This window comes from Antechinus flavipes, chromosome 5 (assembly GCF_016432865.1).
Source record: "Antechinus flavipes isolate AdamAnt ecotype Samford, QLD, Australia chromosome 5, AdamAnt_v2, whole genome shotgun sequence".
In the NCBI taxonomy this organism is placed as follows: Eukaryota; Metazoa; Chordata; class Mammalia; order Dasyuromorphia; family Dasyuridae; genus Antechinus; species Antechinus flavipes.
The window spans coordinates 62,770,338-62,784,769 of NC_067402.1; the positions used below are offsets into that span (position 1 = coordinate 62,770,338).

Genomic DNA, 14,432 nt, shown 5'->3' on the forward strand with positions numbered 1-14,432 from the left:
TGTAATTTTGTAAGAACTATTTCTAGTAGATAAATGATAAAAAGAGATATGTACAATTTTTTCTTTTCTTTTTTTTTTTTTTTGCTGAGACAATTGGGATTAAGTGACTCGCCCAGGGTCACACAGCCAGGAAGTCACACTTAACAAAGTGTGAGACCAGATTTAAACTCAGATCCTCCCAACTTTCAGGGCTGGTGCTCTATCCACTGCACCACTTAGCTGCTTCTACAAACAATTGTCAAAAGAAGAAATGCAAACTATCAACAATTATATGAAGGCACTATATCACTAATAAAAGAAAAGTCAATAAAAACAACTCAAGTGTCACTTCACATCCATCAAACTAGTGACGATGATAAATGAAATAAGCCATAAAATAAAAGCAGGCCTGGAGAATAATGTACACAATGACTACAAATATATCTCTGATAACTGTAATGAATAGTCTTGGTGCCTTAAATAAAACAATTAAAAACATTACTCTCATTGATAATAGTAGGGGACTGAGGTAGCAAAATGTTTCATATGTTTTCAGATGCAGTTGTTATGCTAGCTAATTTGTCTTAATTTTTAGTTAATTAGTTTTGATTAATCCTGTGTTATAAAGGAGGGTTTATAGATGAGAGGAAGTGGGGATGTGACAAGGCAAAGGAAGACAAACTTTAAATGGATTGGGACTGACTGGTATAAACATACAGAGCATCATTGAATCTGGTTGTTGTTTTTTGTTATCTCCCTTCTTCCAAAACATCTTTTACTCTTCAGCCTGCCCGCCCCCCAGCACTTTCTCTGTTGTGTCTTACCACTGATTTTGCCAAATATCTGTTTTAACAATTTCCTAAAGAATTCTTTTTATTTTAACAGAATCACTAAATGCACTGGAGGACAATGACTTAGATGCTTTAATGGCTGATCTTGTAGCAGACATAAGTGAGGCAGAACAGAGAACCATCGAAGCCCAAAAACAAGCTTCCCAGCAAAAGCCAAACACAGCATCTCAGCCATCATCAGTCGTGGGCAATGGAGCTTCCTTTGGCTATAAGTCCAATTTTTCCACTACTGGAATTAACCAATATCAGGATGAATTGCCTCCCCCACCTCCTGACCCTGTTTTAGACCTTCCACCTCCTCCACCTCCTCCTCCTTCTGAACCACTCACCCAGGTAAAGTTGCCCATCAACAAATATATTGATCCTGGCACTAATATTCTTCCACTTTCATTGTAATTTTTCTTATATCATCTCTTAAGTTTTTGTCATATTTATTCAAATAAGTGATTTCATTGGTGTAGGAGAGTGATGTCAAATTTAAATAACAGGGGCCACAAAATCATACATAAGGATTCTTGTCAGATTTGCAAAACTGCATGTTAAAGTTATTTCTGCTTTATTGTATTTTTATTTATTGTGTTAAATATTTTAATCTGGTTTGGGCTACACTTAGGAATGTTGTGAGTCATGGGTGGCCAGTGGACCATATCTGACTCTTCTGATGTGTGGAACTTCTAGGGGAGAGTCCTTCCTCTGCCTGTGCATATTGGCCACTATTTTTGAATATAGAGTATCAGAGAGTTGTTTGGGACACTGAGAAATCAAGTGATTTGTCTAGAATTGTACCACTAGTGTGTATAAGGTATGAATCAAGGTCTTTCTACTTCCAAGGTACCATTATCCACTTCTATATAAAAATGAAGGAATGATGGAAAGAAGGAAGAGAGAAAAGGAGGGCGGATTTATTGAGTGATTTTTCTGTTCTGAGTACTGTGATAAGCATTTTACAATGTCTCTTTTGATTCTCAAAACAACCCTATGAGGTACATGCTATTATGATGCCCATTTTGCAGATGAGGAAACTGAGGCAAAGTAAACTTGCCTAGAGTCATATAGCCAGTAATGTCAAGAGGCTGGATATGTCTTGAATCATCCTGACTCCAATTCTAGCATTCTTTCCTATCCCACATCGCTTCCCCTAGGTACATCATCTAGCTACCCACATTCAATAGAAAAAAAATTTAGACATATCCCTAAATGTCACTATATGACTTTTCAATGACATCTTCCATTTGAGGACTTGTCATATCTTAGGAAATCCAAGACCACTGTTCTTATCTAATAGCATTTAAGCATCACATGTTTGGGAGGTCAGAACTTGCTATGATTTAGAATATCTCCAACAGAAAAGGTAACTAAACTAAAGCATTTAGAATTTCAGAACCTTAGATCTGGCTGGTACATCTATGTTATCCTAAATAACAAGATAAAGTTTGAAAAGTGCAATCAAAACTTTGGCAGTTTCCAAAGTTTTGGATTATTTGACCTCATTCTCCCCTGTTTTCTCCAGGTTTTGTAGCACTGGTCATTCTTTCTCTTTCCTTCAGCTTTACTCTTTTCTCTCTCTTTGGTCCTTTCCTTTTACCTGCAACCTTAAAAGGTGTCTCCAATTTGAAATCAAAAGACAAAACAAAAACTCTTTCCCTTCAACCCTGCCATTCCATATTGTCATTTATAGCTAAATGTATAATTATTATTGTAAAATTTTATTTTTTTTTGAAATTCAGTGACTGAAAAATGCAAAGCATATCCATTTTAAATACTGTATACTTAGCATTAATTATTGAAATTAATATTTCAATTTGAAATTAGTATTTCAATAAATACTTCTTATTCATTACTAATAATATCAAATTAGTAGTCCTGTAAAATCACTGCGATACATTGATATTTTTCGTTACAGTAGCAATAGCTTAATTTCTAGAAAGAGTAATTTATACTTGTAATCTTCTATATTCATCCCTCTGTAATGTAGCTTTCATTCTTTTCATCTCATTCATTGTTCAAATCCCCATTCGCTCGGCCTGCTGGTCAACCTCAATAGAGCTGACTCTAAAGACTCCAAAGCTGACTCTAAGATCACCAGTGATCTCTGAAATGCCAAAGCAATGGCTTTCTCAACATCCTTTTTGACTTTTGCATATAACACTTGACTGCTGTCTCTCTACATACTGTTTCTCTTCTTAACATGACTGGAAACTATTTTGGCTGTATTTTTCTTCTCTCCTTATCAATCCTACCTTATATTATTTTTATGTATGTCACATTCACTTATTAGATGGTAAACTTTCTTAAGACAAGGACTGTGTCCATTTTTAAATTATTAGTCGTATTTTACATATAATAAGACTTCAATTACTTTTGATGAACTTGGTATTAAATTGTATAGACAAAATGCCAGGGAAGCCTTACAACCATAAGTAACCATAAATTACTTTCATATAATCCTTTTAGATTATCATTACTGTATTCTTCAAAAATAAAGTCCATCAGGACCTCTAATATTGAATCCCTGGGCAAACAATTGCAAAAGTCCAAAAGCAAAAAATGTGACTCATTAGCCAAATGCTGTAACATAGCCAAATACAGCAATTAGAAATGTAAATTTATTAACCAAATACTATCAGTAGACATAAAAAGTCAAAACAAAAGTGAAAACTATATTTTGTTTTTAAAAGTACATATTAAGGCTTATAATTTCACAGTTTATGTTTCTTTTCAAATTTCTTTAAAACTGAATAAAATTTCTGGGATTCTGTTGATGGGGATGGTTCATTCCTATTTTTACTTTAAAATAAAATTTTAGAGGGTGAGGCAAAAGTCACTAGGTTCCTATGCTGAAAATGATTAATATGTATTTATAAATGAAATATATCCATGTAAATATAAATGTAAATATATCCATGAATATGTGTAATTTTTTGGCTATTTTCAGCATTTATTTTAATTTAATTATAAAACTATTCATATTTATGTTCAGGGACTATCATGATAACATTCATCATCTGTTTTTAGGACTTTGATTTATCTTGTATAACATACTAATGGGTGTTTAGTGGAAATATGTTACTTCATCTTTTTTTTGATACTAGATCTTTACTGCTTATTCGTGATTTCTTTTATCTAGAACACATGGATAAAGACAAATTTCATAAACAATTAACTAACTGTATTTTCACAGTAGGGAGACAATGATTTCAAGATGTGCTCTTTGCCTTGTATTTTCTAAAGCAATTATTTAGGCACTCCCCACAGACAGTCAAATTTATGTACCTTGATAAGCTGTGCCAACAAGAAAACTTGCTAGGAAATAGAATCATCTTTACAGAAGTTTTCTCAAGGACTGCTGTGATATACTCCTTTTCTTTAAATCTTTGCTATGTTCTTCACTTAAAGAAAAAGAAAGAAAACTGGAACAACAATAATCTCAATTTTTAAGAGCCCATTATCCACTCACCAGACAGAACTATAAAAAAATCTGTATTTTCAAAGAGAAAGTAACTTTTACCCCTCAAAAAAAGGAATGTTGTGTATGTGTGCACCATTGTATTTATAATTAAGAAGAAATGGCTCTGGCCTTTATCACAGAAAGTATACCATATGTTTAGATATGAGCACAGTAGTAATAGCATAAAATGTTATCTCCATCTCATGAAAAAGTCACTGAGAAAGATAAAGACTTTTCCCTCTTTCTGACTGGGGTTAAGGAACAGAAGTATGGTTTGAGCATGAGGTCACCATCCTTGTATTCCCTTGAATCATTTTACAGATTCAACTCAATTTCTGTACTTCATTTGTCTGTTCTAATGAAGTAGAATCATTGCCCATAAAGACAATCTTTGTTGAATGAATAAACAAATAAATGAATGAATGAGAAAATATAGACAGATAAGAGCCTGGACAGACAATGATTATGTGGTTCTTTTCAAATAGAAACATCAGCAAAATCTATGTAATTCTATAATGTTAGGGGATGATTAAGTTAGGAAGGTAAATAACAACCTTACTTGTATATCAGATGTATTTCGAAATGAGTGATTGATATTTCAACAAATTTTTCAGCATCCAATCAGAAAGTTCTAATGACCGAAGCTATTTATATACAAAGATATTAAATAAACAGTAACAATGGTATTAAGTCATTATAAATTCTACTCAATGTCTATACTTTATTTATCTGTTGTAACAAAGTAGTATTATTGTGTATAGGGATGACCTGGTAGCGTTGTGAGATCCCAAAAATGCCTTCCAGATCTTTAAAAATTAAATTTTGTATATTTTTAGGATTAAGTGTGTTTACTATTATGTTGGATTTTTTTGAAAATTGTTGCCCACCAAGAGTGTGTATAGCCATACTCCGCTAGCCAAGAAATTGAATTAATCAAAATACTCCATTTTTCAATAATTCTGGATCAATAGAATTACCCCATTTGTGCCCCTTATGAAATTCTTTTTACTTTGTTCTTTTCCCGAACAATTTCATGTTCAATGTAGGTTTTAAAGAATATCCCTCCACCCAAACTAAATCTGTAGGAACTTACAATTCCTGTTCTCAAGATAAAAACATGAATTAATAGACATCATGTTAACCAGGAGATATTTTCCCATCTATACCCTACGTGCTCACTTGGGTTTATTTTCCTATTTTGTTATCTTCTCCTTCTGTATTTTTGAAGGAACTGAGAGATTTATTAGATTTAATTTTGCAAGCTGTTGTTAAAGTTCTCTTCACTTTTTCAGAGGACACCAGATTGGATGGAGAGATATTCCTAGAAATCTAGATTTGAAGTTGTATTATAAAAAAGAAATTTTGGAAGGGGAAACAAACAGGGCAAACTTTATTAATACATTAAATTTATTGTAAAGTTTTATATGCAGTCCTCATTTTTGTTTTTCAAATGCTGAAAATCTATTTATTGATGATGATTGTTTGTAATAATTTTTTTTAAAAAAGACATCACCATACTATGGCATTTTGTCAATATTTAGCAATGACTACATGTATTTGTCAGTTTTATTTAAAAGTTTGTATTAGTATTTTACTGTTATTACAGGAAGAAGAAGAAGCTCAGGCTAAAGCTGATAAAATCAAGCTCGCCTTGGAAAAACTGAAGGAGGCCAAAGTTAAAAAGGTAACATGATTACAAAGATCTTTTATCAGTTTAATTATAATCCTGTTTCATTAACTTTCATTTTAAAATTAATATTGTGAAATCACTTTCTAAAAGTTTCTTTTTAACCATCAAATTTCCAGAGAGAAATACAAGTTATTTGCATTTTGCCATCACCGGAAGCTGAGGGAGGGAGTATTTGCTTAGTAGTCATTTTGTTGGGAGGGGAAGCTTGAAATGATCTGGTCTTTACTAATTATGATATATCGGTGTTTTCTCTCTCTAGATGAGTGATAAAAACTCTTAGACTAGGGATTTACACTGTGAGTTCAAGTAGCACTTAAGATAAAGTTTGCATGTAGTAGCAGCAATAGTAGTGGTTGTAGTAGTGGTAGTGATGATGGAGGAAGAGGAGGAAGAGGAAGAGGAGAAGGAGGAGGAAGAAGAAGAGGAAGAGGAAGAGAAGGAAGAGGAGGAGGAGGAGGAAGAAGAAGAGAAGGAGGAGGAGGACGGCGAGGAAAAGGAGAAAGAGGAGGAAGAAGAGGAGGAGGAGAAGAAGGAGGAGGAGGAGGAGGAAGAAGAAGAAAAGGAGGAGGAGGAGGAGGAGGAGAAAATAGTAGTAGTAATAGTGGAGGTAATTGTAATGGTAGTAAGATGGTGGTGGTGATGGTGGTTGTTACAAGAGTTATTATCCCCATTTATAGGCAAAAAAGCCATCTGTAGAAAATCCTTCACTTTAGAACCTTCTTAAAAGAAGAAATAGATTTATTCCCAGCTCCATCACTAACTGAGTTATGAACTTAAGCAAGTCACAAATATTTGGGGGCCTCATTTTTTATAAAATAAATCAGTTGGAACTCCAGAGTCCCAGGATCCTTCTCTAATTGCTTTTGGTTAGGATTCTCTTGAGAGGTGCACTGAACATTTGCCATTTACAATAACATCTAAAAGAAAGAAAGTGAATTTTTTTAAAACTTAAAATAATTCATTTCTTCTAAGCTACTGAATTATCTACTAATCAGTCAGTCAATAAGTATAAACCTATTAAAGGGGATACAGGGACAAAAGAATGAAATAATTTCTGTATTCTCTAGGAGTGTACATTCTTGCAGGTAAGACAAGAAGCACAGACAAAATGTTCTAAAAGTCTGGGCCATTTTAAAGAAACTAAAGTTTAAAAGAGCACTAAGATTTTAGTGACATTTTATATCTAAGTATATAAAGTACGTGTGTGTACATGTGTATGTGTGTGTAAGGACAATAAATACAGAGTAATTAAATTCAGAGTATTTTCTGGGGAGGACAAGAATTAGTTAGGGGAATGGCACTAGCATTGGGATCCAGAAAAGCTTTATGTATTAAGTGGTCCTCCAGCTGTGACGTGAAGGTAAATACAATGATCTATAGCTCTTTAAATGGAGGAAATGGGAAAAAAAGAAAAAGAAAAAGATGAAAGAAGGAAAAAAAAACATACAGAGCACAGGATGTACCAGCAAGAAGTATCCTAGCTTTTTACCTCAGCAGACACTTGGAGAATGGGGGAGAAGTGCCATAACTATTTCCAGCCCTAAAAGTGAGAGAACTTTGTGATTCAGCTTAGATAAATTAGTTTGAATCCTCCACCCCAAGCAGCTTTGGGGCAACATAGGAGATGACCAGCTAAAGCCATCATTGAGAACCGAGATCAGCCAGGAGCTAACATCCATTCAGGCTTTTCTGGGCAGATCAAAAAGCCAAGCTGTGTATTTATTCATATTTCAAGCACTTCAGATGTGGTACTAAAACCAGGAGCTTGTCTGTGGTGCCGAATATTAAGAGAATAGGGAAGTCGTGCCTAATCCAAAACACATTTTTTAAATAAAAAAAAGTCTACTGTGTCTGAAGTGCTTTGAATGCCCTCAGGCATTCCTGAGGGAGGTTGACTGCTTATTCTGCATGAAGCTCAGGGTTTGGACTTTTCAGAACCAGACTGCTGGTCTTTGATAATAATGACAGTTGCTGGTTTCATTTTCAAAAAGGAAAATGTATTTGTAAATATAGATATAGAGATATATGGAGCTTTGGGTTTGGAGCTGAAAGTAATTTTAGTAGCTATCTAGTCCAACCTTTTTTTCTTTTTAACAAATGAGGAAACTGAAGAGAATTGTAGAGAAACTGAATGACATGTCCGAGATGGAAGAAGCAGTTAGTAGTAGAGCTGGAACTCAGAATCAGGTCCTTTTACTTTAAATAATGCCTTACCTTCCATATAATACAAATGACAGAAAATCACCAAAGTTGTTGAGAAATCATTGCCACAAATGAAGAGGTTATATGTTTTTTTCATTTTTATGTTATTCTAATCCACCATATTTTTTTGCCTTGATCTGAGATTTCATTGGTTTGATAACAACAAACAACAACAAAAATAGTAATAATAGCTAACATTTATATAGTGGCTATTATGTAGTATCTTAGAATTATTATATGTGATTCTGATAATAACCTTGGAACTTTTGGAGTGGAAGAAAGATAGGAAATCACCAGAGCAATAAGCTCTCTGGTGTTGCATTTTAGAGTACAGTGACACTGAACTGCCTGCACTCTACAGAATTGTTGTCATCTATGTCGTCAAAGTTAAGTCACCCTACACATAAGTATCTAGTATGTAGTATTTAAATTTATTTTTATTTATTTAAGAGGTAGGGACACTGATAGAACACTGGCCCTGGACTTAGGAGGACTGAGGAGGACCTTAAATACATATTAGCTGTGTCACTTTGGGCAAGCCATTTTACTGTGGGTGCCTCATGGGGAGGGAAAGAGCATCTCTTAGAAATATGAGTAGTAAGGGAAGCTAGGGAGTGCAGTGGATAGAGCACCAGCCCTGAAGTCAGGAGGTCCTGAGTTCAAATATGGCCTCAGACACTTAATATTTCCTAGCTGTGTGATCCTGGGTGAGTCACTTAACCTCACTTGCCTCAGCAAAAAAAGAAAAAAAATGTGAGTAGTGGATCATCCTAATAATCCTTGGCACGGGAGAGACTGAGACTGGTGGAACTTTTGAACCGAGGAGTTCTGAGACATAGCAGATTAAGTCAGTCAAAAGCCCATGCCATGTCTAGACCAATACGGCCAGTTTTCCAGATAAATGAGGTTAACAGACTTCCTGAAGAACAATAGTCTGGCTCAGGTAGGAAATGGAATAATTTAAAGCTTCTAGTTTTATCAACAATAAGATCAAGCTCATGAGAAACCATTACACATCTGACATGAGCAAAATAGGAAGACCCAGTCTCTTTCCTCCCCCCCCCCAAAAAAAGAGGGCTTTTTAAGAATTTCTGCCTTTGAATCCTCATTATCTGGCACATAGTAGATGCTTAAAAATTGCTTGGAGATTGTTAAAATTCATTAATGCCCGAGCATAATTTTAAAGACTTTCCTCTTGTGTTCTAACAGTTCATAGGAGGGGGAAAGGGCATATCTATTAAAGGATATAGAACAGGGTTCTTAATTTGGGGTCCATAAACTTATTTCTTTCTAAAAAAAATTTAGCTATTCAACATTATTGGTTTCCTTTGTACTCATGTATTTCATTCTTTGTTTTTAAAACATCGTTTTGAGGAGACCATAGACTTCACCACACTGCCAAAAGATTTAACAGCACAAAGGTTAAAAAAAAGGTATAGAAGCAATTATAACTTTCATCATGAGTCTTTTTTGTCTCTCTAAACCAATGGACTAATCCCCACAATTTTCCAAAATTAACTAGCTCTTCAATGTCTCTATACTCAGCTTGTTGTCAAGGTATACATGAATGATAACAGCACAAAGTCATTAATGGTGGATGAACGGCAGTCAGCACGAGATGTTTTAGACAACCTCTTTGAGAAAACCCACTTTGATTACAATCTGAATTGGTGCCTTTATGAAACATACCCAGAACTCCAAATCGGTAAGTTTTATAGCCATGAATTGACTGTGAGTGGCACCTGAAAGTCTCGTTTATTTTGTGTTTCTCTTGGTCTGGTGTTAAATGAGATGGCTTACATCAAGGCTATCTTGAGTCCACATCTCTCTTTTTTTTTTCTTCTATCATATTTAATACCTACTCTTGAACTTCTTTGCTATGGAAAGCCCAGCATGGCAGCAGGTGGCCAGACCATAAGAATTACGAGCATTTTTATTTTCATGGTTCCATTGTTCCCATTAGAGAGAAGTGGCAGGATGATGCTTCTCATTCTATGCCCACTAAGCTGAGCAGACTGTGGAGATGTCCTGAGCATCTGTCACCTCTTGCCTCTTTCCAAGGTTTACAGCCTTAAACTTTCACTTTACCGTAGTTCTACATATTAGTCCTTGTCCTCTCTTGGATGACAGTTATATTAAAAGGGCAACTAAAAATTCCCTCTTGGAGAGTTTGCTCACCTGCCATTGGTACAATTAGGAAAAAAAATGAAGAAAGAGGTGGAAGAGATCAATCAGGGAGGGGAAATGAGAAAGATATAAACAAGTACCGTGTCTACTTCTCCATCATCTTTCCCCACTAAATCGCCTCTTTTCCAGATTCCCCTATTTACAATGAGGTCATTTGTATAATTGATAAGATCACTGGACTTGGAATCAGGAAAAGCTGGGTTCAGATGCTAAGATAGGAAGTGCCACAGTCCAAAGTACATGATGACTAAACATTCTCACACCCATACAAATCACCCATCCAGCCTATTATGGAGAATATTACAAACTTAAAAATGTAATGCAGACTGAAAAGTTATCTCCTCAGTAAAATTTTATTGTGACCTAAGAATTGGAAAAGAACTTGGAGATGACCCAGCCCCACTCCTACCATAATCAGGAGCCTTGCCCAAATCATTCACAAGTAGCAATCTGGTGAGGGGAAACTCATCTCCCCAAGACAGTCCATGCCATTTCAAGATCATTCTAATTGTAAGGAAGTTTTTACTCATGTTCAACTAAAATCATCCTTTCTATAACTCTTACCCAATTGCTTAAACTCAACTTTCTCAAGCCAATAAAGAAAAAAAAAGTCTCATTATTTCTTCACATCATCTTCTTATGAGTAGAAGGAATACTGGAATTAAGGTCAAAAACTGAGTTTAAATACTGGCTCTGCTAAGTCTAACACTAAGTAAGCTCCCCTAGCCTAGATTTCCTCAACAAGGGAGGGAGTTAAATCAGATAACCTATGATAACTCTTTCAGTTTTAACAATCCATGTACCTATAAGACACAAGAATCATAAATAAAACATGAACCATGGACTAAGTTCTCAATAAATTATATATGTTATTTGAGAATCTCTAGGCAATGAACCTAAAAAATGCACTTTTTTAATTTGTCAGAGAGGATTTTTGAAGACCATGAAAATGTCGTTGAAATCTTATCAAACTGGACAAGAGATACTGAAAATAAGCTATTGTTTTTGGAGAAAGAAGAAAAATATGCTGTATTTAAAAATCCTCAGGTAAGGAAAATCCCTTGTTATATAAAATGTTTTTCAAAATGGCGTCTATGTTTAAATTTTGTAACCATCTTTTGTAAGTACTTAGAAGGACTGCTTTGAAAAGAATCCATAAACACAACCTCTGACCACGTCAATATTTTGGCAATACTTCAGAAGACATCGAAAGTAGAGATTCCTCTCTGTTTTGGTCATTTAACCCTATGAATATATCTATTGTTTTTTCCTTCTCTCTTATTTTCATTTCTCTTTAACTCCATCAATCTCTTCCTTATGCATATTTGAGCCCACTGAGTTCTTCACAGTGATCTTTGAAAGATTATGGTGAACAAGAGTGCCATTGGATCTGAGAAAGGCAAATGTTCCAATTTAAAAAAAAAAGTCTCTAAATTGTAGATCAGTAAGCTTGACTTCCATTCTTGGCAAAACACTAAGAATTTATTAAAGGGTTGGTTCATGAATACTTTGAAGGGGAAATAGTTTTCATTAAAAAAAAAACCAGTAACTTCACCAGTCCAAATTATATTATACTAAATTATTTCTTTTTTTTGGCAAAGTAACCAGATAAGGGATGGTATAGCTATAAGATTTTGTTAAAAACACATGATAAAATCCCATTTCTTATCTTTGAGGACAAAATGGAGAAATATAAGCTACTAAAATGAGTTTAAATTTGGACAAATACCTAAGAGTAATCATTAATGAGTCAGTGTCAGTGAGGAGTGAAGTCTCTTATAAAGTACTCCAAGGATGTGTCCCTGATGCCTTTGTCTTTGAATGAAGCCATAGAATGTATGCTCATCAGATCTGTGGCAGACATAAAATTGCAAGTCAGGATTCAAAAGGATCTCTCAAACTAGAACAATGGCTCAAATTTAGAAAAATGAAATTTATTATCTCATGCAGTGGATGGGATCTTAATGATCTGGGTATTCCCTCCAGTGAGATGGCACCAATCCACACTTTCTTGTCCTGAGCAGATTTTGCCTTTGTCTTCCTGTAAATCCTCAACATCATGTGTCCATTCAGTGTCTTAGGGCCTTCTTTTAGATCTCATAAAAGCCAATAAAATCCTTTGGCTGCAAATTGGTTGTCCCTCACCATGTAATCAACACATCTTTTCTCCTCAATCATGCATCTCTAGTGACATCTTTAATTTCACTTCTCCACAGTTCTTTTTTTGTGGCACTTTGGGGCCCTGTTCATGCCCACTGTGGACCTCTACCTTAACTGTAGTCATCCTTAACTTTAGTTCTTCAGTAACTGAATGTAAATGAATGTTGTTCTTTAAAATATAGAGTTTTGTTTTAAGGAGAAGCCTAGAATCTTTAGATTCATTACATAATTTCCCAAAGGATTGGTATCCAATATATATGGACCAACTGAGTGGTTTTATAGATTGACTTTATAAATGCATATCATAGTCTGGATATTGGGCATTCTGCATCCATTTGGATTCCCTGGGTGGACAGGCAAAATTTGATTAAATAATTATTTAGGGGAGGTTCTGTAATGTTCTGGGACTTTACGTCATCAGGCAAATGTCATCCCTGATCGAACATCTGGGAAAGCTCTAGATGAAATTTGATTCAGATACATGTAAAATTCTATATTTGATTTTTTTAAATCAGCTTCATTAATATAGGATTGGACTTTGTGTCTAGACAATAGTTGAGTTTTTGTGAACTGCAGGTTTATTGGGCATCAAAGGCTTATAAAGTGTTGGCAGAATAAAAAAAAAAAACTCATGCTAAATCCTAGGCTGAATTAACAGAGATGCTATATATAAAACAAATAAGATAATATTTCTGCTGCACTGCCTTGGTAATAATACAAAAAAATTGTATTTTGTTCTGGAAACTATATTTTTTTAACTGGAATACTTCACTTAGTATTGGAACATGTCCAGAACAGCTACCCAGAATGGTAAGCTGAAAAAAAAAAAATGCAAAATGGGATCCAATAAAGGGAACTGAGAAAGTTATTTGAGAAAAATGACTTTTTGGAGGGAAGGGGAAGCATGGTAACAATCTTCAAGTATCTGAAGGGTTGTCATTAGGAAAAGGAATTAAAGAAGACATTACTCAGAACAATGGATAAAAGTTGGAGATAGGCTTGGTTTTATGTAATTATAAAGAAAACCTTCCCAGTGTTTAAGGTATTGCAGGCTAGAAAGGGCTATCTTGAGAGGGAGGGGGTTCCCTTTCACTTGAGATCTTCATGGAGATGTTTCATGACAACTTGTTGCAAAGGTAAAAAGGGGTTCTTGGGCCACTAAAGGTTGAACTAGATGGTATCTTGGGTTCTGTGATCCTCTCTGCATTGATGCTGATGCACAAGACCCAGAACATTATAGAACCTCCTAAATGAGATCCATAATTGCCTAAACAACTTTTGCCTAAAACTTGCCCTGAGTGGACAGAAAACCCAAATGAATGTAGAATGCCATTTGTATAATATGCATTTATAAAGTCAACTCATAAAGCCAGTGGATCAGTACATAGAATAGGAATATGGTTATTAATAAATTATTTCTATAATATTGTTTCCTTATCACATTAGATGTTTAACATTTGGGATAACTTTTAAGTCAAACCTGGAAATTATGTAATTGTTTTTTCTTTTTCTAAATCTGAATAGAATACCTGAATCTGAATAGAATCTGAAAAAAATAATCCTTTCTATGTTGTAGCCACAAAAAATTGGAATTAATTGAGAATTACAAGTATTTTTTTCCACATAGTCTTCTCTGTATTGAGTGGCATTAGACCATATAATATATATATCATTCTATATTTGTGTTATATATCAAATAATAAAAGTCCACAAACTCCTATCTGTGGCATTGGGAAAGGCAATATGAATACCTTTTTAGTATTCTGCAGAAAACAAAAGAATAACCCACAAGAAAGTTAAGAAAAGATGGACACTCCTAATAATTTCTTCTATTATCACTTGTATTTTATTGAAATGGAAATTTATTGTTATATATTTTGAATCCTCCTTGATGTTCTGCTGGGCACATGCTAAT

The 14,432-nt window shown here is 34.5% G+C and overlaps 1 protein-coding gene across 1 annotated transcript in view; it reads left to right on the forward strand.

Annotated features, from left to right (window-relative positions):
- Positions 1-14,432, forward strand: part of APBB1IP (amyloid beta precursor protein binding family B member 1 interacting protein) — a 113,084-nt gene that overhangs the window by 47,349 nt on the left and 51,303 nt on the right. The window contains exons 4-7 of the mRNA XM_052001015.1: positions 865-1,163; positions 5,885-5,962; positions 9,716-9,875; positions 11,283-11,404. Of these exons, the coding sequence (XP_051856975.1) occupies positions 865-1,163; positions 5,885-5,962; positions 9,716-9,875; positions 11,283-11,404 (659 nt within the window). The remainder of the gene's footprint in view (positions 1-864; positions 1,164-5,884; positions 5,963-9,715; positions 9,876-11,282; positions 11,405-14,432) is intronic.